Here is a 27,796-nt window from a genome sequence, read left to right on the forward strand (position 1 = left end):
CTGCAGTGATTTATAACATCTAGTTAACAATTAAAAGAAAACTTTTACATTCATACCTGATCTAATAGCCTTTTATGATTTAATACAGAGAGTTTTATCTTCGATGATGGAGTTCACCCCAGGACAAAAAAGGGCCTGTTAAAAACCACTAGATTAATCTCCGAATTTGAAGAAGATGGGTCTGTATCTCTACAGGACACTCCTTCTCAAGCTCTTCTGAGGATATACCTTGAAAAGCAACAGAATGTCGATAAAAGTCTGACACTGCACTTCTCAACATATGATGAGTTTTTAAGATCTTATGTCTCCTTTATTTTGAGAGTGGCAGTTCATCAAATTCTTGGAGCAACACTTAGAGAAAGCCCAGATTATGTAAATTTCAGAAACGTAACAGAAGTGGTATTTGATGACATTGGGGGGCCTACCTCTGGCAAGAATGTTTTGCTCAGTGAAATGCCAAGGGAAAAATCAGAAGACGTGTTAGAACAAGCAATTCCAAAACCTGAGAGCGTTGGACTAGACAGCAGGGCTGATTGGTGTATTTCTCACAAAATGTATGACATTGGCAATAGAAAGGAGTTTGAAAGATTTAAGAAATTTTTAAAAGGTACCTTAGGGGAGAAATATTGGTGGCTATGGATGGATATTGAGAGGTTAAAAGTTCTTAAGAATCCTGGAAGACATCAAAGGTATTTCTATTTTTTTTTTCAATAGTTTTAAAACCAAATTATAGAATATTAGTTTGGTTCATTTAAGCACAGACAGAAGGCCTGGAATAAATATATAAATGTAATTTATACTTTTAGAAGAATTAATAATAAGATTTATTTTATGATAATAAAACTGATTTACGTAAAAGATACCTTATGCCAGTGTAAGGGGCTGGCTGTTCCTGGCAGCCTGCTCAGTTAACAAATTCTGTGGTCTTTAGTCAGAAGCCACTTAGACATATCTGAATGAGATATCTGCTGGATATGATGCTGGATGTTCTCGAGAGAGCCTCTTAGGTCTGACGGGGCATGGGTGTTTGTTTGGCTGCTCCATATGTTTTAGGTCACTGTAAGTCTTATGAACCTTGGAGGACCCTGCTTTACCTCCTTAACTTGTCTGTGTTCTCCTGATCTGCTCTGAACTCTGAAGTAGACTGCGATCCCCATTAAAGGTTTGACTGAGTAAATACTGGAGACTGGGTTATTCCAGTTACTTGGAAACATTCAGATCACAAAGCTCATTGTTGTACATAGTTATAAGAGCAGGGGTTACCAAATGATTGATTATGAAGCATGACCTAATTGATCCTGGGATGGAAGGCTGCTACCACTTTCCAAGACATGTTAGGGAAAGGATATACAGTCAACCTACACAGGTTCTTCAGAGTCAATACTTTATTAATTCCTATTGTTGCTGTCATTAATTGCCACACACTCAGTGGCTTGAAGCAACATAAATTAATTTTCTTCCGATTAAAAGGTCAGAAGTCTAAATGGGTCTGCAGGCCTGCATTCTTTCTGGGCACTCTAGGGGAGAATCCATTTCCTTTCCTTTTCCTGCTTCTGAGGCCATCTGCTTTCCTTGGCTCAGGGCCCCTTCCTCTGTCTTCAGAGCCAGCGGAATGATGTCTTTTCTCCTCTCTGATCTTTGCTTCTGCCCTCCTATCTTTTCTCTATGACTGTTACCCTCCTGCCTCCTTCTTAGAAGGATTGTTAATGATTACATTAGCACCAGCTAGACAGCCCAGGATAATCTCCTCAAAACCCTAATCACCTCTGCACCGTCCCTTCTGTCATGTAAGATCACATTCTTAGGTACTGGAGATGAGGGTGTGGACATCTTAGCAAGGCCATTGTTCAGCTGACCAAAGCTATCCTTCCCATTCCCATACCTGTGAGAACTATTTTTATCTTCACATTGGTACTCCTGTAACTCACTTTTGGTTCTTTGTTCAGTTGCTCAGTTGTGGTCCGACTCTTTGTGACCCCACTTTTGGTTCTAAGATAGTTCATTACTTGCCTGAAACATTTTGGAAGTGAAAATATTTGGCTAGTTGAATACTGTGTCAACATGTATGTGTGTGCCTATTTGTTTATGTGTTTTATTTCAGACATATTGAGAAGATGAAAAAATGCTTTCTAGTGAGCAGTGGAGATTACTACCTTTCTGCAGAAGTCTTATCAAAATTTAAACTACTAGATGGATCTCAGTGGAATGAAGAACACTTAAAAAAAATTCAGACTGAGGTTGTAAAACCCTTACTTCTTTATTGGTAAGAAAAATAATGAGAATCAAAAGTTATTTGCTTTCACTTTTCTTAAGCTAGTTACAGGTTATACTTTTTGTCTTAAGGATATATGACTTATGGGAATTTTAAATGACAAGATTGTCATATTATCTTCAGGCTTCTTTAAAGTACCTATCCTTTAGATAATGTTGGTGTTTGAGGGACTTGCAGTTCAGTTCTGTCGCTCAGTCGTGTCGACTCTTTGTGACCCGATGGACTGCAGCACTCCAGGCTTCCCTGTCCATCACCAACTCCTGGAGCTTACTCAGACTCATGTCCATCAAGTCGGTGATGCCATCCAACCATCTCATCCTCTGTCGTCCCCTTCTCCTCCTGCCTTCAATCTTTCCCAGCATCAGGGTCTTTTCCAGTGAGTCGGTTCTTTGCATCAGGTGGCCAAAGTATTGGAGTTTCAGCTTCAGCATCAGTCCTTCCAGTGAATATTCAGGACTGATTTCCTTTAGGATGGACTGGTTGGCTCTTCTTGCAGCCCAAGGGACTCTCAAGAGTCTTCTCCAACACTGTATTTTAAAAGCATCAATTCTTGGGTGCTCAGCTTTCTTAATAGTCCAACTCTCACATCCATACATGGCTACTGGAAAAACCATAGCTTTGACTAGACAGACCTTTGTTGGTAGTGTCTCTGCTTTCTAATATGCTGTCTAGGTTGGTGATAGATTTTTTCCCAAGGAGCAAGCGTCTTTTAATTTCATGGCTGCAGTCACCATCTGCAGTGATTTTGGAACCCAAAAAATAAAGTCTCTCACTGTTTCCATTGTTTCCCCATCTATTTGCCATGAAGTGATGGGACCAGATGCCATGATCTTACTTTTCTGAATGTTGAGTTTTAAGCCAAGTTTTTCACTCTCCTCTTTCACTTTCATCAAGAGGCTCTTTAGCTCTTCTTCACTTTCTGCCATAAGGGTGGTGTCATCTGCATATCTGAGGTTATTGATATTTCTCTGTTACAAGATGGATTTTAACTCCATGTTAACTTTGTGAACGTATCCTTCTACACCTGACCTCTTATGCTCAGTATTTCTTCAAATTGATGTGTGTGTGTTTGTATGCATGTGCATACATGTGCAGTAGATTGAGTTAGATTTATCATCTCAATAAACATTCCAGGAACACTTCCTATGAGCCAAGTTCTGTGCTAAGGGCCCAAGGGTAAAGCATAGTCAAGTCTAGTGATCCTAGTTCAGTGGGAGGAACCTACATGTGAAACGAGTGTACTAAAAGCAAGTGTGGTGGATGCGCAGGACACAGAGGAGAGGTAGTATTTCACCTGGATATAAGCATGGAGAAGAGAATGGGCCTCGTGAAGGAGATGTGTGCCATCTGAGGATCAGTGAGCTGTCCACTGTGGCCGTGATCGATCTGATGATGTTACTTCCCTGCTTTAAGGCTTTCAGTAGTTACCCCCAACCTTTCAGTGTAAGGTTCAAATTCCTTAAGTTAACAAATGAGGTTATCATGATTTGTCCCTTGCCTCTGTCTCCCAATTATCTCCCATCTAGGTATTTCAGATTACTTGTGTGCTTTGTATTTTCCCATATATAGAGAGAATGTTGTTTTTCTCTGTATAAATTTGTTCTTAAATATTTAAGAAAGGCAGAAAGGTATAAATTATACTATAATATGCACCTATATATACACACACCACCCAGCTTAAAAAACATTACAAATATAGTAGAAGCTTTTCTTTTCTTAGTTTAACTTTTTTGTTTTGAGAGAATGACAGATTCATATGAAGTTGTAAGAAATTACACAAAGATTCTGTATACCTATTACCCAGTTCCCCACCTCCCCCCCACCACCAGTGGTAACATCTTGCTTAACTGTAGTACAATATTGCAGTGATGGAATTGACATTGATAAAGCTCAACAATCTTTTTTCATATTTTTCCAGTTTCTCATAATTTATTTCTCTGTATATAGTTTTGTCACATGCACTTGCCATTACAGTCAAGATACAGAGCAGTTACATTACCACATGCATACCTTTGTATTGCTCTCTTATAACCATGCCTGCCTCTTACCTTCCCCCTTTCTCGTAATTACTGGAAAATTACTCATCTATTATGTAAATGAAATAATGTAATGTGTAATCTTTGGGGATTATTTTTTCATTCAGGATAATTCCTTTGAGATGTGTCCAAGTTGTTTTGTTCTTCTTCATTACTGTCTAGTATTCTGTTGTGTGGATGTTACACACTCAGTCTCCCATTGAGGGACATTAGGATTGTTTTCAGTCTTTTGATATTAGTAATAAAGCTGCTGTGAACATTCACGTACAGATTTCTGCATGAACATAAATCTTCCTTTCTCTGGAATTAAAGTCCAGGAATGAGATTAGTGGGTCATATAATCTGTTTTTAGTTTCAATAGTGTTACTGTCTGAATGACTCTTTATGACCCCATAGACCGTAGCCTGACAGGTTCCTCTGTCTGTGAAATTCTCCAGGCAAGAATACTGGAGTGGGTAGCCATTCCCTTCTCCAGGGGATCTTCCCGACCGAGGGATCAAACCTGGGTCTCCCATGTTTCAGGCAGGTTCTTTACTGTCTGAGCCACTAGGGAAGCCAGGACATGGCTGCCCGCTCCAGCATTCTTCCCTAGAGAATGCCATGGCCAGAGGAGCCTGGCGGACTACAGCCCATGGGGTCACACAGTCAGCCGCGACTGAGGGGCTAGCACTTTCACTTTTGTGGATTATGCCCATGGTGTCAAACCTGAGAACGCTTTGCCCAGTGCTGTATTTGGAAGATTTTCTCCTGTGCTGTTCTTTAAAAATCTTACAATTCTATATTTTAAGTCCATGGCCTGTTTTGAGTTAATTTTTATATAGGGTGTGAGGTTTAGGTCAAGGTTCAGTTGTTGTTTTTTTTTTCTTGCTTATAGATATCCAGTTGCTCATCCTCATTTGTTGAAAAGGCTGTTTTTCTCTTCTTTTCTATGTTTTACATTAACATACAGTAAAAGCAAACTGTATAGATTCACATAACCACCATGACAGTCAGCATACAAACACCACCTTAGGAAACTCTCAGAGCACCCTTCTGTCATCAGAATCTTCCTCCTCTCTTCACCCCGGCAGCCACTGATCTGTTCTTTGTCACTATGTTTTTGTCTTTTTTAGAATGCCATGTAATTATACAGGATTAACTTTTTGAGACTGACTTCTGTCGGTCAACATACTGCCACTGAAGCGTAATGCATCCAAATTGTTGCACCTATTGTGGTTCGTCCATTTTGTTATTTTGACTTTCCAGTTGTTCACTGTTGGTAAGTTGAAATGTGACTGACATGTGTGTGTACTCACCTCAGGTTGGAGAAGCCCTTCCATCTCAATTGCTAACCTCAAACAGGCCTGCCGTGCCTTTCTGGCTCTTCTGGTGCTGTTCCATTCTCAGGGCCATCATCAGGCACTTCCTTCCTCTTGTGACCTACACACCAATGTCATGCAGGTCTTGTGGCTGATCTTTTGTATCCACTGCCTGTATATTGGGGTTTGTGGGATACCTTGTCACATTAACACGTGTTATTCTAAACGTTGTCCATGAGTTTTTGGTTGTGCTAAATAGTCATGCTGTCTGTTTTTATGAAGGGATTCGGAGATGTAGAAAAACAATATTGCTGACATTGCCATTTTCCCAGAATCCTTTCTTACCTTTTTTCTTGATCTAGCTAAATCCTGTGTATTCTTTAAAATTCAAACCTAAGTACAAACAAACACTCATTATTTCCCACCATGTTGGTTGGGGAATAAAGCATTGCGAAGACCCCTGAAGGTGCCTTGCTGGTTACACCATCCTCCATCCACTTGGAGGTAGCCACTTTCCGGACTTGTGATTACCACCTTACTTTTCATTGTAGTTTTACCAAACATGTATGCAAATAAATCCCTAAACATGTGTTTTTATCTTCCTGTACTACAGCTTTATAAAAATGGAATCATGATGTATGCCTTCTTTTGTGTCTTCTGTCAACATCATGGGCTTCGCTGGTGGCTCAGACAGTAAAGAATCTGCCTACAATGTGGGAGACCTAGATTTGATCCCTGGGTTGGGAAGATCCCCTGGAGAAGGAAATGGCTACCCACTCCAGTATTCTTGCCTAGAAAATTCCTTGGACAGAGGAGCCTGGTGGGCTATGGTCCATGGCATCACAAAGAGTCAGACATGACTGATTTGATTGTAACTGTATTGAGAGTTTTATCCATTTTCTTTGTTGTATACAGTATTCCATTGCATCAACATACCATAGATTATTTATTGTTTTAAAAATTTGTGTCATTTTCTCTTTTTATAATTACAAGCAATGCTGTACACACATCCCCTTTTCCAAAGTAGTTGTACCAACTGCACTCCCACCAACAGAATATGAGAGTACTTATTACTACAAATTCATGATAACATTTGATAGTGTGAGATTCTTAAATTTTTGGCTATGTATTTGATATGTCATTGGTGTTTGGTGTTTTTAATTTGCATTTCCCTGATTATTGTTGATGTTGATAACTTTTCAATATTTAGTGGTCATTTGGATTTCAGCTTTCATAAGTTTCCTGTGTATCTTCTTTGCCCACTTTTCTTTTGAGAGATACATAGATAGATGGATAGATATAGATAGATAACACACATGTACACACACATAACATTGGCGGGAGAGGATAGGCAGCAGGAAAAGAAGAAAAAATTATTTAAAAGGGATGTGGCAAGACTGATAATTGTGAACACATATTATACGTTCTGATTTTTGAGGCTTATTGCCGAGATTAATCTTAAATTTGTTTTTCCTCTAACTAGGGCACCAAGATTCTGTGTTACTCATACATCCTCAACAAAACATGCTAGTGCTGAACTGAAATTCTGGCACCTTCGTCAAGAGAAACCAAGGAAGGATGTTGACCCTTTCCCACAAATGGCAACCCTCTTGCCGTTAAGACCCAAGTCTTGCATTCCACAGTTATCTGAGATGCAGGTAGGTTGTCCAGCGATACTTTGATCTCTTAAGTTTGTACTAAAATGTTGATGCTTGGGTTTTGTACACTAGCACTGAAGTTTTATCATAAGCTTTTAATTTTTTTTTTTTTTGGTTTTTGTTAATGTACATGCTGCAGCAATTAGGAAAGAAGAAAATTTATGGTTTGTTCTTCACCAATCTGCCAATGTGATTTTTGAAAAATGCATGATCATGTCGCTTAGTTGCTCAAAACTCCCTAGTGGCCTCCTCTCTCAGTCAGAATACAAGCTAGAGTCTTTATACAGCTGTCCACTGCCCTGCTAACTTCCTGGCCTTATTCCCTAGCATTCTTCTTTAGCTTACACCACTCCATGCTATTCCTGGAACACACCAAACAGAAACCCGAGAGTGTTGCACTTGCTGTTTCCCTTCCATTGGAGCACTCTTCCTCCAGATATGTGTGTGGTCGCCCCTCACTCACCTTGGTGTCTGCCCTGGTATCACTTAGTCAGAGAGGCTGTCCTTGATTCTTCCATGTAAACACGCTGTGCGGGATAGCACAGATTCCCTCCCTCACTATCCAAGCCCTCTGCTCTGCCTTATTTTGCCTCATCAAACTTAAGACCATGCTGATTTATGTTTATTGTCTTTCACCTCCTACCAGAATATAAGGGACTTTTCTTTTTTTTTTCATTTATTTTTATTAGTTGGAGGCTAATTACTTTACAATATTGTAGTGGTTTTTGCCATACATTGACATGAATCAACCAGGGATTTACATGTGTTCCCCATCCTGATCCCCACTCCCACCTCCCTCCCCATCCCATCCCACTGGGTCTTCCCAGTGCACCAGCCCTGAGCACTTGTCTCATGCATCCGACCTGGGCTGGCGATCTGTTTCACACTTGATAATATACATGTTTCAATGCTGTTCTCTCAGATCATCCCACCCTTGCCTTCTCCCACAGAGTCCAAAAGTCTGTTCTATACATCTGTGTCTCTTTTTCTGTCCTGCATATAGGGTTATCGTTACCATCTTTTTAAATTCCATATATATGTGTTAGTATACTGTATTGGTGTTTATCTTTCTGGCTTACTTCACTCTGTATAATGGGCTCCAGTTTCATCCATCTCATTAGAACTGATTCAAATGAATTCTTTTTAATGGCTGAGTAATATTCCATTGTGTATATGTACCATAGCTTTCTTATCCATTCATCTGCTGATGGGCATCTAGGTTGCTTCCATGTCCTGGCTATTGTAAACAGTGCTGCGATGAACATTGGGGTACACGTGTCTCTTTCAGATCTGGTTTCCTTGGTGTGTATGCCCAGGAGTGGGATTGCTGGGTCATATGGAAGTTCTATTTCCAGTTTTTTAAGGAATCTCCACACTGTTTGCTGTGTGTACTAGTTTGCTGTACTAGTTTGCATTCCTGCCAATAGTGTAAGAGGGTTCCGTTTTCTCCACACCCTCTCCAGCATTTATTGCTTGTAGATTTTTGGATAGCAGCCATTCTGAATGGCGTGTAATGGTACCTTGTTGTACCATTTGCATTTCTCTGATAATGAGTGATGTTGAGCACCTTTCCATGTGTTTGTCAGCCATCTGTATTTCTTCTTTGGAGAAACGTCTGTTTAGATCTTTGGCCCATTTTTTGATTGGGTCATTTATTTTTCTGGAATTGAGCTTCAGGAGTTGCTTGTATATTTTTGAGATTAATCCTTTGTCTGTTTCTTCATTTGCTATTATTTTCTCCCATTCTGAAGGCTGTCTTTTCACTTTGCTTATAGTTTCCTTCATTGTGCAAAAGCTTTTAAGTTTAATTAGGTCCCTTTTCTTTGTTAACTGCTTTCTCTCAGTGCCTGGAATAGTGCCTGGCGCTTAATAAGTATAAACTGAACAAATGAGTGAAAAATAGCAATGGCAAAATTAGAAATAGTGAGCATTATTTTCACAACAGGGAAGGATAGGACAAAAAAATAGGAAAAGTCCACAAAGAAAAGAAAAGTTAACCAAATTTACAGAGAAGAAGTAAATAACCCTATGTGCTTTGGCACAGAGATGTAATAAATGTAGCTAAGACATACATTTCAGAAGTAAAGAGCCTTATTAATCTTTCAAGCCTTTAAAGGTGTCAAAGAATGTTGTGTTATTGACCATAGTCACACATGACCCCTTCAGAAATGATTACTTTGTGATTAAGATAACTTATTTTTAAGAGTCAGGAAGATGTATGATGTGACTTTTAAAATTCTGCTTCTACAAGTAGTGCTTTAGAGCTTCAGATACCTTACAGTTTTTCTGTCAGTGGTTTCTTAACCCTGTATGCATTCTAGAATCACAGAGAGCTTTTAGACATACTGATGCCTGCATCCCACCTTCAGAGAGTCAGATTTAATTGATACAGACTGAGTGCATTCAGTTCAGTTCAGTCGGTAAGTCGTGTCCAACTCTTTCCAACCCCGTAGGCTGCAGCACACCAGGATTCCCTGTCCATCACCAGACCAGGTGAGAGTCACTCTCTGAAATCAGGAGTTTGCATAAAATTGAGGTTCTCATCCTGCCTGAACGTTATTTTTTTTGGCCGCATCGTGTGGCATGTGGTATCTCAGTTCCCTGATAAGGGAGCTAACCCATGTTCCCTGCATTGGAAGGTGGATGATTAAACCCTGGATCACCAGGGAAGTCCCTAGAGTCACATTTTAGAACCTATATTTTAATAAGATTCCTAGGTGATTTGCTGCAAAGCACTGCTACAAGTTAGTGGTTCTCAAGCTTCAGTGAGTCACCTGAAGAGCTTGTTAGAATAGAGACTTCAGGGCTCCTCCTAAAGATCAAGATTCAGTAAGTCTGGGATGGAGCCCAAAGATTTGCATATCTAACATGCTTGCTCCCAGGTGGTGCTCTTTCTGCTGGCCTGGGGACCACACCTTGAGTTAGTGTCATTACAGTGAGCTGATGGTTTTTTAGCCATTATGTAGACACTTTTCTGACCTCCTTTGCACCCAGGGTCTTTTTGTATGCCACTTACCTGATCACCTGAGCGTCCTTGTTAGCCCGTGTGACTTTGTGATTCAGTCACCAGGTTAAGACAAATCTTAGGGACATAGTGTAGTGAGCACACTTGGCTTTCTGCGTACCATCGTCACCACACCTGTTATCATCAGTGTTTTCTAGTTGGGTAACTCATTTTGATCTCATTCTGTTTCTCCTTGGCAGAAAACAGTGTAAGCAATGGAACTTGATTCTATTTTCTTTATTTTTCCTATTTTAAAAGTTAAAATATCTTTTATTCAAAGTAAAATTCACCTTTTTGTTCTGAAATTTTTGACAAATATATACATTGTGTATCTACCATCTCAGTCATGATATGGAACAGCTCCTGTACCTGCCTCCAGTTCTACTGTGCCCTTTTGATAGTATTTTTTTTTTCTATCAAAAGAAAAGATTTTTTTCTTTCAGGCTACTTTTCTAGCTTTCTCCCAAGCCAGAAAGCTCAAAAATACTAACTTGGGCCATCCTTTAATTTTAAGTATAATACACTTAAAAATTTTTTTTTTATATTTAGAAAGCTTTTTATAGTGGTAAAAGCACATGGATCACAGCCTTGTCTAACTCAAAGAAAGTATGAGCCATGCTGTGTAGGGCCACCCAAGCGGACGGGTCGTGGTGGAGAGTTCTGACAAAACATGCTCCACTGCAGAAGGGAATGGCAAACCACTTCAGCATTGTTGTCTTGAGAACCCCATGAACAATATAAAAAGGCAAAAAGATATGACACTGAAAGATGAATTCCCCAGGTTGGTAGGTGCCCAGATATGCTACTGGAGAAGAATGGTGAAATAGTTCCAGAAGGAGTGAAGGGGCTGAGTCAAAATGGAAACAATGCCTAGTTGTGGATGTGTCTGGTGATGAAAGTAAAGTCTGATGCTGTAAAGAGCAATATTGCATTGAAACCTGGAATGTTAGGTCCACAAATCAAGGTAAATTGGAAGTGGTCAAACAGGAGATGGCAAGAGTGAATATTGACGTTTTAGGAATCAGTGAACTAAAATGGATGGCAATGGGCAAATTTAATTCAGATGACCTTTATATCTACTACTATGGGCAAGAATCCCTAAGAAGAAATGGAGTAGCTTTCATAGTCAACAAAAGAATCTGAAATGCAGTACTTGGGTGCAATCTCAAAACGACAGAATGATCTCTCTTCGTTTCCAAGGCGAACTGTTCAATAATCACAGTAATACAAGTCTATGCCCCAACCACTAATGCCAAAGAAGCTGAAGGTGAATGGTTCTATGAAGACCTACAAGACTTTCTAGAACTAACACCAAAAAGAAGAAAAAAAGAACCACAGAAAGATATCCTTTTCATCATGGGGGACTGGAATACAAAAATAGGAAGTCAAGAGATAGAGTAACAGGTAAGTTTGACCTTGAAATACAAAAAGAAGCAGGGCAAAGGCTAACAGAGTTTTACCAAGAGAATGCACTGGTCATAGCAAACACCCTCTTCCAGCCACAAAAGAAACAACTCTACACATGGACATCACCAGATGGTCAATACCAAAATCAGATTGATTATATTCTTTGCAGTCTTAGATGGAAAAGCTCTATACAGTCAGCAAAAACAAGACTGGGAGCTGACTGTGACTCAGATCATAAACTCCTTATGGCCAAATTCATACTTAAATTGAAGAACGTAGGGAAAACCAGTGGGCCATTAGGTATGACCTAAGTCAAATCCCTTACAATTGTACCATAGAAGTGACAAATAGATTCAAGGGTTTGGATCCCATAGACAGAGTGCCTGAAAAATTGTGGACAGAGGTTCTTAACATTGTACAGGAGACTGTGACCAAAACCATCCCCAAGAAAAAGAAATGTAAAAAGTCAAAATGGTTGTCTGAGGAGGCCTTACAAAGAGCTGAGAAAAGAGAAGTGGAAGGCAAAGGAGAAAAGGAAAGATATACCCATTTAAATGCAGAGTTCCATAGAATAGCAAGGAGAGATAAGAAAGACTTCCTAAGTGAACGATGCAAAGAAATAGAGGAAAACAATAGAATGGGAAAGACTAGAGATCTCCTCAAGAAAATTAGAGATACCAAGGGAACATTTCATGTGAAGATAGGCACAGTAAAGGACAGAAATGGCGTGGACCTAACAGAAGCAGAAGATGTTAAGAAGAGGTGGCAAGAATGCACAGAAGAACTACACAAAAAAGATCTTCATGACCCAGATAGCTCTGATGGTGTGATCACTCACCTAGAGCCAGACATCTTGGAGTGTGAAGTCAAGTGGGCCTTAGGAATCATCACTATGAGTAAAGCTAGTGAAAGTGATAGAATTCCAGCTGAGCTATTTCAAATCCTGAAAGAGGAGGCTGTGAAAGTGCTGCACTCAATATGCCACCAAATTTGGAAAACTCAGCAGTGGCCACAGGACTGGAAAAGGTCAGTTTTCATTCCAATCCCAAAGAAAGGCGATGCCAAAGAATGTTTATACCACCGCACAATTGCACTCGTCTCACACACTAGCAAAGTAATGCTTAAAATTCTCCAAGCAAGGCTTCAATAGTATGTGAGCCGAGAACTTCCAGATGTTCAAGCTGGGTTTAGAAAAGGCAGAAGAACCAGAGATCAAATTGCCAGCATCCCTGGATCATCAAAAAGGCAAGAGAGTTCCAGAAAAACATCTACTTCTGCTTTATTGACTATGCCAAAGCCTTTGACTGTGTGGATCACAATAAACTGTGGAACATTCTGAAAGAGGTGGGAATACCAGATCACCTGACGTGCCTCCTGAGAAATCTGTATGCAGGTCAAGAAACAACAATTAGAACCAGACATGGAACAACAGACTGGTTCCAAATTGGGAAAGGTTCCAAATTGATCAAGGCTATATACTGTCACCCTGCTTATTTAGCTTCTGTGCCGAGTACATCATGTGAAATGCCAGGCTGGATGAAGCACAAGCTGGAATCAAGATTGCCGGGAGAAATATCAATAACCTCAGATATGCAGATGATACCACTCTAATGGCAGTAAGCAAAGAGGAACTAAAGAGCCTCTTGACAAAAGTGAAAGAGGAGAGTGAAAAAGCTAGCTTAAAACTCAACATTCAGAAAACTAAAATCATGGCATCTGGTCCCATCACTTCATGGCAAATAGATGGGGAAACAATGGAGACAGTGACAGACTTTATTTTTGGGGCTCCAAAATCACTGCAGATGGTGACTGCAGCCATGAAATTAAAAGATGCTTGCTCCTTGGAAGAAAAGCTGTGACAAACCTAGACAGTGTATTAATAATAATAAGCAGAGCATAATGGCAATACTTTGCTAACAAAAATCCATCTAGTCAATGGTATGGTATTTCCAGTAGTCATGCATGGATGCGAGAGTTGGACTGTAAAGAAAGCTGAGCACTGAAGAATTTATCCTTTTGAACTGTGGTGTTGGAGAAGACTCTTGAGGGTCCTTTGGACTGCAAGGAGATCCAACCAGTCAATCCTAAAGGAAATCAGTCCTGAATATTCATTGGAAGGATTGATGCTGAAGCTTCAATACTTTGACCACCTGATGCAAAGAGCTGGCTCATTAGAAAAGACCCTGATGCTGGGGAAGATTGAAGGCAGGAGGAGAAGGGGACAACAGAGGATGAGATGGTTGAATGGCATCACTGACTCAAGGAACATGAGTTTGAGCAAGCTCTGAGAGTTGGTGAAGGACAGTCCATGGGGTCACAAAGACTTTGTTGGACAGAATTGAAGGACTGAACAACAATAACAAAAAGCACATGACAGAATTTATCATCTTAACCATTTTCAAGTGCACATTGCACTAGTAGTATAAGTATATTTGCATTGTTGTGTAACAGATCTTCAGAACTATTTTATCTTGCAAATTTGAAACTATATAACCATTCACCAACCCCTCTTGCATCCCCTGGTAACCATCATTCTACTTTGTGTCTGTGAATTTGACCACTTTTGTATAATACACTTTTAATAAGCCCAGTCTCCTGTGGTTCCCCTTATTTACAGAGTGTTGCTTAATGTCATGCTGTGTTCCAAATTATTAAAACAGATGTGAGCCCTGATACCTAGGACATTATATGCAAAACATCAGTCTTAGTTCAGTTGGTCAGTCGTGTCTGACTCTTTGTGACCCCATGGACTCTAGTATGCCAGGCTTCCCTGTCCATCACCAGCTCCTAGAGCTTACTCAAACTCATGTCCATAGAGTTGGATCCAGCCATCTCATCTGTCGTCCCCTTCTCCTCCCACCTTCAATCTTTCCCAGCATTAGGGTCTTCACCAATGAGTCCATTCTTCACATCAGGTGGCCAAAGTATTGGGAGTTTCAGCTTCAGCATCAGTCCTTCCAGTGAATATTCAGGACTGATTTCCTTTAGGATGGACTGGTTGGATCTCCTTGCAGTCCAAAGGATTCTCAAGAGTCTTCTCCAACACCAAAGTTAAAAAACATCAATTCTTCATCCCTCAGCTTTCTTTATAGTCCAACTCTCACATCCATACATGACTACTGGAAAAACCATAGCCTTGACTAGACAGACCTATGTTGGCAAAGTAATGTCTCTGCTTTTTAATATGCTGTCTAGGTTGGTCATAGATTTTCTTCCAAGGAGCAAGCGTCTTTTAATTTCATGGCTTCAGTCACCATCTGCAGTGATTTTGGAGCTCCCCAAAATAGTCTCTCACTGTTTCCCCCTCTATTTGCCATGAAGTGATGGGACTTGATGCCATGATCTTAGTTTTCTGAATGTTGAGTTTTAAGCCAGCTTTTTCACTTTCCTCTTTCGCTTTCATCAAGAGGCTCTTTAGTTCCTCTTTGCTTTCTGCCATAAGGGTGGTGTCATCTGTGTATCTGAGGTTATTGACATTTCTCCTGGCAGTCTTGATTCCGGCTTGTGCTTCATCCAGCCTGGCATTTTGCATGATGTATTCTGCATATGAGTAATTAATTTTGTTTATAGAATTCTTAAAAAATTATAAGTAGCTGTTAGGCAGCTAGAATGTATATAAGATTTTATTGTTTGTTCTGGATAGTAAAGCATCACAAATATATTTCTTGCTCTCCAGCAGCATATATTACATTCTAATTGAAGCTGACATATAGGAAGTGTTTTGTGTTTTTTTTTGGTTTGTCTTTCAAATTATAAAAATAGTAAAACTTGGGATTTACTTGGTGGTCCAGTGGCTAAGACTCCGCACTGCCAATGCAGGGGACACAGGTTTGGTCCCTGGTCATGGAACTAGATCCCACATGCTGCAAATAAGAATCTGCATGTTGCAACTAAAGATCCTGCATGCTGCAATGAAGATCAAAATCCTACATGCCACAACTAAGACCCAGTGTGGTCAAATAAATAAATATTAAATAAATAAATAAATAAAAGCATTGCATTAAAAATAATAAAACTGTAAATTTGGAAACTTAGACGAATTTTGAAACAAAGAGACAAGTCACTCTGATCTCACCTACTTCTAGACAACCATTAACTTATTTTCTCTTAGGCTTTTTGTGAATTTTTAATTTTAATACATTTATATTTTTGGATTCTGGTAATGTAACATCTTCATTAGTATTTTTCCAGGTGTTATAATTTTGATAATCCTTTAAAATATTATATAATATTACATTTATATACTTATAAAAATATACATATATGCATGTATATAATTGTTTCTTTCTCCTGTCTGGGCATTTAGGTGTTTCTGCTTTTTGATTCGTGTGTGTAGCATCTCATGTTCTAGATTCAAATAATTAACTTTTACTACAAAAAACATTTAAGAATGGGAATGATACCCATAAAAATAAAATGTTCAAAATGGAAGGAAATAGTCTAAGATATAGCCTCTTATGGACCAATGGTTTCCAAAAGTCTTTTCTCACCCTGCTACCTGCATTCCCCACCCCACCACACGTACATTTGCTCACACACACACACAAACGCACATATACACACACGTACACATATACACAGCACTAAATTCTTCCTCCAGGAAAGAGTCTTCTTTCACAATAGTGGGGGACCTTTGGCCTTTTGAAATGCTCTAAATAGGTCTACAGATTTCAGCCTGCTGGCTGCTTTAAAGTTGGAGTTTGAGAAGGGGAATAAGAATATTTAATAGTGAAGAATTAAAAATAAAAATATTTTATTTTCCTTCTTAAACATAGCATAGTATGTGATAGAGTGAGGGAAGAAATCCTCTAGTGATCAGAATAAATTTGAGGTATCTGTGGAGAATGTGCTTTATCCTCTGTCCATTTTCCCCCACTTGGCCCATTTTTCACTTTGTTCATCATCTTACTACTTTTTAGAAAGAAGAATCCAGTTTACTACAACTTCCTAAATCTCCCAAGAAATCACCTAGAGTAAAGACAGCAGTTTATAAACCTTGGAAGAGTGAGTCTTTGAATCCAGTTTCTTCTAAGGATGATATGATTGAGAAAGGGTAGGTGCAGCTTTCTGTGTCCCAGTGCTTTTCTGCAATGGTAAGATGTTTGAAGAATTTAAAGATTAAATAGAAATTGAAAATGAATACTTTGCTTTTTTTACATGAATTCTTATATTTCAGGGATAGATATTAGAATTATACTCCCATGCATACTCTAAATTAAGAGGAGAACTCTTGAGACTACTAATATTTCTCAAATTTGAGAACTCAAAATACTCCTAATAATATTCTGCTTATTTAACATAGTATACTTTAAAAATTCATTTAGAGTTGCCCATCTATTTGCCCAATGAAATTGTTCTTTATTTCAAATGGAATTCTTTCCCTTCCAAAGGCTATTAACTTTGGTATTAATACCAAAGGTATTAACTTTAGTGTGGGGTCTGCTGGTGGATAGTTCTTTGTTTAGTGATTTATTACCTCACATTTATTCTTTTTTATTGAGATAAACTTTACCTATCATAAAATTCACCATTTTAATCACGTTCAGGTATAAAATTCAGTGGTTTTTAGTTGTGTTTATATGATTATAAAACTATCATCACTATATAATTCCAAAACAACTCATCACCCTAAAGAGCAGCTCCGCCTCACCAGCAGTCACTCCTCATTCTCCCCTCCCCCAGCGCCGGGCAATCCCTCATCCACTCTCTGCGCCTTTCTTTTCCAAGGCCAGTGGAGAGAGGGGTTTAGCTACCAAGGCAGGGAGGCTACCTCGGACGTGAAATAGGACAGTTCCTCCTGAGTCAGAATGGAAGGAAATAAGGTTGGGTATGAAAGTGAAAGTGACGTCGCTCAGTCGTGTCCGACTCTTTGCGACTCCATGGACTGTAGCCTATCACGCTCCTCCGTCCATGGGATTTTTCCAGGCAAGAGGACTGGAGTGGGCTGCCATTTCCTTCGCCAGAGGATCTTCCCCACCCAGGGACTGAACCTGGGTCTCCCGCATCGTAGGCAGACGCTTTTACCGTCTCAGCTAGCAGGGAAGTCGAGGATGGGTATAGGTGGATATATTTGTTGATAGATAAATTTGAAATGCTTTCAGCTGCAAATAACAGAAAAGTTGATCAACAGTGGCTTAGAAAAATTTGACGTTTTTTTCCCACAGAACAAGAAATACGAGTGTAAGCAACTGCCAGTGTCGATTCACCAGATCAGGAGTGTTAAGGCTTTTATCTTTGTAATGCACTTGGCCATTCCTTTGCAGTCAGTAGAGTTACAGCTCCTGACATCAGGCTTTCAAGTCATAAAGAAGGGGGCAGTATCTGTTAATCCTCTCCCTGTAGTTGGGAAAGCAGGCTTTCATAGAAGCTCCCCGGCAGACTTAATTTTTTATCTCATTAGTCGCAACTGGGTTACACAACCACTTGTCCCTCCCTGGCGTCTTTTCAAGTGAATATTTAGCTTTTATAGTATTTCATGGTGCTTGTGATAGAATCATGTTGCTGGACATGGGTGTTGAGTTAGCTGGGGGGATTAATAGTGTCTGCTACATGAGGGAGGGAAAACTGAAGCATGTTGTACCTACATTTTGTCTGAGAAGAAACTGCAAAGTAACCTGTTGGTGGGTTGGAGTTGAGGGAGATTGATGAGTTGGAAGAAGCATGTTTTATGGAACTGGAAAGTGAGGTTTGGAATGATTGCATTGGCCTGTGGGAGAGGGAACTGGATGAGAAAATGTAAAAAGATAAGGTCCAAAGTCATTAGTCTAACTCCAGAGTCTTCCGTTATCTCATCTCAAGCTGCCACATACAAACCCTTATGAGACCCACCTGTTATAAAGATTAAATATATTCATATGAATTATTTCTGGCACAGCTTTTGGTATATAGTTTAGCTTTTAGTGTCCTCTTGCCCTAAGAAAATCAGTCAACTTTCTGCATTTTAAACAAGACTTTCTCTGCTTACCTTCATATATTGCTCACTATTCGCCCCATCTGAAGAACCCCTTTACACACAGAGAGAATGTATCTTCCACCAATTATTCATGAAAAAAATCTTGTTTCTTTAATTACTAACATAGCTCCAAGGGACTTCTCATTCTTACACGCCCATAGTTTTATTATCCATCCCAGACATTTGGCATCTGTCATACATTCACAAATTCATTCAACCAGCATTTATCTTATTGAGAGTCATCTTTCTGTATGACTATACCTCATTTTCTCAACATCCTCTTGAGGGCTGGACTTAATGCTTATATATATATATATTTTTTTTTTTTTCAAATAGTTCTCACAATGCTTTAGAAGCACTCCTAATATTTAGTACATGTATATTAAAGGTGCTTAAAATATTTGTTGATTGATTAATTAGTTCTCATCCCTATAATTTAGGTCAAGGCACATGTCAGAAAGCAGCAAAGTTATTCGTTTAACATCTTTTACTGACATTTCTGAATGTCTGAAGCCCCAGCTGGATAGAAGATATACCTATACAGAAGAACCTTTGGTAAGTATTTGGAGGACTAATTTGACTCTTCATTTTACCTAATCAATGTCCCTTGACTTTAGAGAATTTTTATTTATTTACCATAATAATTTTTCTTTATTGAACAAAAATTTATTTTTTACTTCCGAAAGGATTTTTATACAAAAAGTTTCTTTTTTTAAATTTATTTATTTTTAATTGAAGGATAATTACAGGATTGCATTGGTTTCTACCAAACATCACATTGTTATACAAAAACTTCCTATTTCCTCTTGTAGCACCATGTTGCTATATACTCCATTTATTACTGTTTTCAAAAACAGCTATGTTCTTGTTTTGGTATGATCACACCTCAGACACAAAATAAAACCCTCTAGGATATTTCATGTTATGTTTTAGAGGCTTAGAATTTTTACAAAGCTCAGTATTTCCAGACTATAGTTACCTTGATAATGTGGATTTAACACACCAGTTCTAAATGAAAATTTCACATTCTCTAATAACAGTTACACTTTAGGTAGAAACCTTGGTAGTCCTAATATTGTCTGAACACTTAGATATAATCTTGTACTATTTATTTTATTCTAAGCAAAAAAGTCTCCTTTTCTTCTATTTAGTATTTTTCTTACCCAAATAATGACTTTTTAGTTTTGGAATGCCAATGGTTAAACATCATAAAAGCATTAAATTTTTACCTCAGAATTTGTAATGTAGGGGAATAAAGGGAGATAATAAAGCAAGAGCAAGAACCTGACTTAAACCCTAAATCACCCATGCCACAGTTGCCTTATTATAAGGAAGTGCGAGTTTCACACAACAAATAGCAAAGAGCTCATGTGGATACTGGATACCCTTTCTTATTTTAGAGTTACTCTCGTGCTTGGAGAAATAGCCAGTTTTCTACATTTCAAAAACGGTGTTAGGCTTGCCAGCATTGTTGGCAGAGAAGCCCATAAATAGCAAAGTTTTATGAGAATTTATACTGCCTTTCCACTTGAAGGCCATGACCTTATGGGGTGAGACTGTCCAGAGAGGGACCCCATAAGGACAGTTAATGAGTAGCACTGAGAGGCCTTGAAGATATTTCTTTTTATAACTCTCTTAGCAGCAACTCAAGGCTAAAATAACAGTAAACATGTAGGAAAGAGGCCACCAACGGAGATTTGGAAGACTCCTAAAATGGTATCACTGTGCCTGAAATATGAAAATAGTTGAGGTTGGGGAGTCAGTTTAACATGAAGTTTGAGATCAGATTGGTTTATAATAGAGTGAGCTCTGCACTACATTGGCTCCGTAAACAAATTTTGTGTGACAGTCAGATGCAACATACTGCATTAATTACATATATGGTACAAAAATAAAATAGTCCAGTGGGAAAATGACAGCCTGGCAGAATCTGTGAAACCCTGTTGTTGTTCAACGTCATAAAAAGATTACAGTGTTTCTGGGTGAATAATTCACTTCTGTTTTGTTATCTAGATTAAAACCATGGGTGATGGTGCCTTAGGAGGATTTGACATGGAGAATTTGTTGCAATCTTTGTATGTAGAAAATAGAGCTGGATTCTTCTTTACTAAATTCTGTGAGAACTCAGGGAACAAGGTAGAAGATAGTTATTTTAAATCTGATTTTCTACTTTTATTTAAAATGAGAGATTGAAATAATTTGATGCTCAGGTAATTATATTTCATTTTAAAATTCCCATCTCTTCTTGTAAGAAATTTCATGTTAAATTATCTAGTAAAAATGTAGATATCTTAACTATAATTCTGTTTGGTTCACTATCCTACTAAAATTGCAAAAAAAAGTACAGATAGATAAGGACTTGCATTATTAACAATTGATTACTTTCATGTAACTATTTCAATGTAATATATATTAACTTTAGAGCTAATTTCTATCAGTCCCTCAATTTTTATTTTTAATAACTCTAGCAATTACAATTGCAATGAATAGTGACAAACTTATTTCAAGGCTTTTTGTTTTGTTTCTTAGTCATCACAACAGCCTTATTTTGCTCAGATGATAGGTATTTCATTAGCTCAGTTATTAGAGTAGTTTTTACTTCTGATGTGATATACATTTGCCATGTATATCAAGATGCTTTCAGATTTTAGTTTCATGCCGTTGATATGTGATTACTCATTATTTACTAGAACATTTAACTTTTTAAATGATCAATCATGTGAGAAACATATATGCAAAAATATAATTTAGTGACAGTACTCATATTTTGTGTGTTGCCTGTTTGTGATAGAAGATAAAACCATCTTAAACTGAACCTGATTTATAGTAACAGCAAAGAGCTAAACAATTACTTGTATTTGAAATTAGAGCTTTGTAGAGCTTTAATAATGGTGGTAATAATTTATGTACTTTTTCCATCTGCAGTTATGGAAGAACTGTGTGTACTTTTGGTTTGACCTACAAGCTTATCATCAGCTTTTCTACCAAGAAACCCTTCACCCTTTCAAAGTATGCAAGCAAGCTCAAGTAAGTAGTAACTAATGTTGGTTCAATGTGACATTCTCAGTACACAGAAATGAAAAGTTTCATCCAGCCTCAAATAAGAGCAATCTAGGAGTGAGGGCGAAAACGCAGCAGTTAAATTGTTTCCATTGAATTACTTTATTTAAATATCAGCAGAATATTGTTTTGTAGTCTGATTTGTGGACTCTCAGTTTTATCTATCAATATTTTATTTGGTTTGCCTTATTTTCTCTTTGCTGCCGATTAATTGTTCTTCCAGCAAAGAACATATTATTTTTTTTCCTAAGGTATGCCTTTTTGCTTTGGTTGTGAGTGACTTAAAAGAGAATCCTTAGAGGGGACTTGTAATGAGTTGTTGAAGTGATTGGGAGCAGAGGCGTTAACCGAAGCTACTCTGTGAGCTTCCTGCAGCAATCAGCTGTTGGAGACACTTAGGCTGTTGGCCTGTCTAACGAGGGGGAAAGAATGTCGACTGACTCCTTGTGTCATCACGGCCCTGTGTCATCACCTCGGCCTCTGTGCTACACACCATATAAGACAGATACTCAGAGTTGGAGAAAAGAGCATCATTAGACCTCTTCTAAGCAAAATAGAGGACGAAGAACAGGATTCTCTGCGGAGAGAGAGAAAAACAATAGCCACTTTTTGAGGCGAAAAGGAAAGGGAATAAAGTTATGACCTAAGCTAACTTGTCCTTTCGGTTTTTAATCTTAGGCTCTCCTGATCCTTTATGGAGAGAGGTCATCAAGCCTGGAAAACTGCTAATCTCTTCTGTGTCTGTTTTCCTCTCAAGTGATTCTTCTAATTCTGAAATAACCTCATTGTAGAGGAACTTTCTCTGAACAATGCTGAGGAGATTAGCTTCATCATATTGTTTATTATCTTATTATAATCCTATTCAGAACATCAGAGAGTACTTCTGGGTATTTGTTGTTACGGCCACCACCCTGACTTTGGCATTAATAACTATGTTGTATATATCAGCTGACAGAGCTTTGTACTTTTTTACCACAAGAATAAGGGCTTCAGTTCCTACACGGCCCAGATCTGGCCCCAGGACATCATGAAATTATATTTCTAATTTGCCAGCACCATTTTCTAAGACCACACAGTTGGCTCTTCTGCTTGTTAATCCTTCACCTGTAACTCTCTACTTATCCTTCTTCCCCTAACCTATTGCCCCGACTGTTAAAATGCCACCTGTTATTTTTATTATGTTTTCACTACTACAAAACTTGCTCTTCCAAAAATCTTCAGCTGCTCAAGTTAAAGAGGTTTTTCTGTTGCTGTTGTAATGACAGTATTTCTATATACTTGTAGAAGTGGAAGTTCTATTTGAATTTGGTAGATGTTAATTCTTTGTAATGGTATCCAACCAGCTATAAATGATTGTGAAACAAGATACACTCAAATTTTGGTTATTCTGAGATGGATTATTCTGTTTGGGGATTATCAAGGCCCATAAACTTTTTATCCTTCTCTAGCTTCTCTTTTGAGGAGTCAAAACAGAGTGGGCGGAGGGCAGCGATGGAGACATTGGTTTAAGTTTAATTGGGAGAAATAAAAGGAGCAAATCATGTGATCTTTTTGACTTGCTTGCTTTTTGCATCTGTGACTGTTTTATTTTTCTGCTAGTGGAGCAGCTGTCTAAATTGGTTTAGGTTTTAATTATCCAAGATTTCTGTGTTTCCAGATGTGAGAATTGCTTCTAATACCATAACCCTATGTAGATTTGTTTCACAGTATGAAATACCATTTGTTTCTTTATATTCAAAAATAGAAATGCTGTATAACTTCCTTCAGGGGTACATTTACAATACAGATCTTTGGATTGATCATGCCAGTGGCAGAATAGTTGGCACTGTGTTAAAGTTGCTGTGAACTTGGTTTTTATACATCTGACAAACTGTATAGTAAGAGACCAAGAGTTGATTATAAAAGACTTACATGCTTTTCTGTTTGCTGATCAGCAAATTACGTACCTTGAAATTTTATTACCTCAAGATATATTGGAGAAATACCTGCAGGCAAACTAGATGGGAGGTCAGTGACAGTGATTTAGTATGACTAGCTATGGTCCAAGAGTTTGAACTACAGTCTTGGGCACATCCTGAAGGTTTCATTGCAGCACAGCTTCAAGATAGCATAGTTCAGTTGGAAACCAAATGAAATGGTCTTGCAAGAGGGATAGGAATCACCACCAGGATGCAGAGATACAGTCTTTGATCCCAGCAACAACTTGCCAGGGGACCATCTGTCACTGCCAAGGTTTGGAGCCCAGATTGCTGCCACTAGTAGTCCTAAAGCTTTCTTTAACATCTCATACTTGCTTCAGTAGGGCTTCCCTCGGGGCTTGGCAGTAAAGAATCTACCTGCAACGCAGGAGACTCGGCTTCAATCCCTGGGTCCAGAAGATCCCCTGGATAAGGAAATGGCAACCCATTCCAGTATTCTTGCCTGAGAAATCCCGTGGACAGAGCAGCCTGGCAGGCTACAATCATGGGGTTGCAAATGAGTCAGACGTGACTTCTAAGTGACCAAACAGCAACAACTTGCTTCAGTGACAGAGCACTGCAATAGAATAAAGTGGATCTCAGTTCCACTGTCTTTTGTAACTTCCTCCATCTTTGTAGAACTCTTTAAAAGAAACCATGTCCTAACAAAAATTACACATTTAGAAATTACCACTCTCCATAGCATATACATTGAGATTTTTAAAAATTTAGTAAACTTGTATAGTGCAGAAGTATTATAAATGTTTACACATACACACACACACACAAACATGTTCAAAATAAAAAATCAATGGGAAGGATGAAGAGAGAAAAGACAGTAAAAATAAAAGCATAGGAGAAAAGTTATGTGGAGAATGTAGGAACTAATGAGTAAAGAGAGTAGATAAGAATGAAATGGAAGTGAGGAATAAGAGGATTACTAGGTAAATCCACAGCACTTTTACCACACAGTACTGTTTAATATAAAGATATCCTTGCAGCAATGTGAGATTTTTGTCTTGAACATCAGGGTAACACATTTTTTTATTGAAGTATAGTTTATTTATGATATTTCAGGTATATAGGAAAGTGATCAGAATATTATATATTAATCTTATACCCACCAAGTAGTCTTGACTATATTTTTTATTACAGCCAATGCTGTGTAGATTTACTCACGCACAGATATCTTGCTTACTCTTGGTTTTTGCATCACATTCCTTCATTTGGGTTTGATTTCTGAACAATAGCTTTTAGTAGATTTTTTGTTAGGATTTCCTAGTGATAAAATATCTCTCAGGTTTTGTTTGTCTGAAAATGTCTCTTCTCTCATTGATCATTTAGTTGAATATAGAATTCTAGGTGGGCAGTTTTCTCTTAGCACTTTGCAGATATTATTCTGTATTATGGTTTCTATTGCTATTATTGAAGAGTTTGCTGTTGCTCCTCTGAGGGAGGATTTTTTTATCATTGCTTTTATAATCTTCCCTTTGACCTTGGGGTTCTATATGTTACCTCAATGTATTTACTACGATTATCTTTCTTGGGTCTAAGTTGTTTCTAGAATCTGAGGAATCATATCTTTCATCAATTCTGGAAAATTCTCAGCCATTATTTCTTTCAGTCTTTCTACTTCGTTTTTCTGGGTTCTCTGGTCAATATGTTCTCTGGATTCTTTGGTCAATTTTGGTGTTTTTCAGCCTATCCTATATCTCTCTCAATCTCTCAAGTCTTTCCATCTTATAACATCTGTGTTAAATGTTATAAACTGAACTAGATCAATTTTCTTTGATCTGTTGTCTGGTTCATGTATTATTTCTTCAGCAGATTTCAATTTGCTGTTTTACCCATCCATTGAGTTAAATAATTTAAGGAACTCTTTTTTTTTTTTTTTTTTAGGCATTCTACTTGTGTTTTTATTTATTTATTTTTTTTCTATTTGTGTTTTTAAACCTCCCTGTTATCTTTTTGTCTTCTTTTTCTTCACGTTTTCACTTCTCCTTTTATATCTCTAAGCATTTTAATCATGTTTCATCGTCTATAGCTGTGTTATCTATTCCTGTGTAAGAGTAGTAATATAACTTTGTGGCTTAGATAGTGCACATTTATTCCCTCACAGTTCATACAGGTAAGGACTCTGGACACAGCTTTGCTGGGTCCTCCACGAGACTGTAAATCAGGATACTGACCAGCACGGGTTGCTCATCTGGGGTTCAGCTGGGGAAAGGTCTGCTTGAGTACTCACAGGTTGGTGACAGCATTCAGTCCCTTGCAGGTCACCAGAATAAGAACTCGGTTTTTTGCTGGCTGTTAGCTAGCAGCCACTTCAGCTCTGAGACATGTGGTGCTCTCCACATGGCAGATCACAGTATAGCAGCTTGTTTCTCAAAAAACAGCAAGGATGCGAGTTTCTTAGTAAAACTGGTATTAAGTAACATACCAGCATGTAGTGTAATCATGTACTCATAAGCACATAAATCTCATCACTGTTGCTTTATTCTGTTGGTTAGAAGCAAGCCATATGTTCTGCCCACACTTCGGGGGAGAGAGTTATGAGAGGGAGTGACGCTGGGCGACACTGCTTGTGGGAGCCACCCTAGAGTCTGGCTGCCACGGTATCCAGTAATTCCATGATTTGTAATTCTTGAGAGAACTGATTCTTCTATTTATTATTTCTGCTGACATGGTGGATTCTTTCTTTGTGTGTTTTGTAATTTTAATTTATAAGCTCTTATAGTGAGATTTTTGTCTGTGGTGCTTCTGCTAGGCACATTTTTAATGCCAATTTGTCATCTTGGAGTTTCTTCATTTGACAAGTGTAATCTTGAAAACCAAACCCAAATGATGATAAACTCATGATAGTGAATCCTCAGGAGATATTTTTTCAATATACACAGTATAAGCCAAGACAGGCGAGCTTCTTTTTTGTTTCTTAGGGTTGGTAGGCGTATACAGGCACATTTTCTCCTCCTCTCCATGTCACTGTGTGTGCCCTTCTTGGGCCATAGTGTGTGTGTGGGTGTCGGTGTCAGATTTTCCCTTTGTGAGGGTCCAAGGCTCTGCCTCCTGCACCCTGGGACTCTTACCATCCACATCCTTAATTCACCCTGTAGTTGTCTCATCCTCAGCTCATGTTTAGCACTCTGGTTTTCAATACACTCCTTAATTTTGACCCATGGTAATTTTCCTTACTACCCCAGCTATGCTGGATAGGATAGGATATTAATTATACTTTACCAATGCTTCTAGGCAGTTTATAGAGAAAAAATTTTCAAGTAATCTAACCTGGCAACATACCAAAAAAAGGGAGTCTCTGCAAGAGGTAGTCATGTATTTTCTAATTTAATACCCATAATAAAAATGTGAAGTGAAAATGTTAGTTGCTCAGTTGTGTCCAACTCTTTGCGACCCTGCAGACTGTAGCCAGCCAGGCTCCTCTGTCCATGAAATTTTCTAGGCAAGAATACTGGAGTGGGTAGCCATTCACTTCTCTAGGGGATCTTCCTAACCCAAGGAATGAACCCGGGTCTCCTGCATTGCAGGCAGATTCTTTACTATCTGAGCCATCAGGGAAGCCCTAGGATGTGAGTATTTGTATCCTATTTTTATAGATAAAGAAGAATCTAGACCTCTGAAATATTAACCTTGCCAGTATTTCATAGCTAGAAACAAAATTAAGCTCAAACTTGAGGTGCCAAACTTACTTCAGTGCTATACATTGCATTCCCTGCTCTACATATAAAAGCTTATGTTTATCTCAGAGGACTTGGTAAGGTCTGCATTAGATAATGTAGGTGGAAATATTTTGTAGTTTAACGCAGAGCACTCTGAAGTAAGTAGGTATTATTAGAGTCACTACTTAAAGTTCTATCAATTACCTGGTTAATGGGGAAGGAAGACAGGAATTTGAAGAAATTGAAGCAAATAGGATGGAAGAAGAGCAACTCCTAAACCAATATTTCTTCATTCAACTAAATACTATAACTTATTCTGAGATTCAAAATATCACTTAAATCAAAACATGCTTCATAGAACTACAACCTTTTAAACTATATTTTATAATATTGTTAATTAATTAACAGCCTACTATGTGCCAAGTAATGTTCTGTGAATACAGATATGATTAGGACAAAGTTCTCAGCTTAAAGAGC

At 38.4% G+C, this 27,796-nt stretch overlaps 1 protein-coding gene and 1 non-coding gene across 2 annotated transcripts in view; one reads left to right on the forward strand and one right to left on the reverse strand.

Moving 5' to 3' along the window:
- RGS22 (regulator of G protein signaling 22) overlaps positions 1–27,796 on the forward strand; it is a 141,839-nt gene that overhangs the window by 46,703 nt on the left and 67,340 nt on the right. Inside the window, exons 8-14 of the mRNA XM_061122762.1 lie at positions 89–689; positions 2,102–2,263; positions 7,090–7,264; positions 16,595–16,728; positions 19,068–19,182; positions 20,641–20,763; positions 21,553–21,654. Of these exons, the coding sequence (XP_060978745.1) occupies positions 89–689; positions 2,102–2,263; positions 7,090–7,264; positions 16,595–16,728; positions 19,068–19,182; positions 20,641–20,763; positions 21,553–21,654 (1,412 nt within the window). The remainder of the gene's footprint in view (positions 1–88; positions 690–2,101; positions 2,264–7,089; positions 7,265–16,594; positions 16,729–19,067; positions 19,183–20,640; positions 20,764–21,552; positions 21,655–27,796) is intronic.
- Positions 17,645–17,717, reverse strand: TRNAR-ACG (transfer RNA arginine (anticodon ACG)). Its single transcript has one exon. It is a non-coding gene; the product is annotated as a tRNA-Arg (tRNA).

This window comes from Dama dama, chromosome 21 (genome assembly GCF_033118175.1).
Source record: "Dama dama isolate Ldn47 chromosome 21, ASM3311817v1, whole genome shotgun sequence".
Taxonomy (NCBI): domain Eukaryota; kingdom Metazoa; phylum Chordata; class Mammalia; order Artiodactyla; family Cervidae; genus Dama; species Dama dama.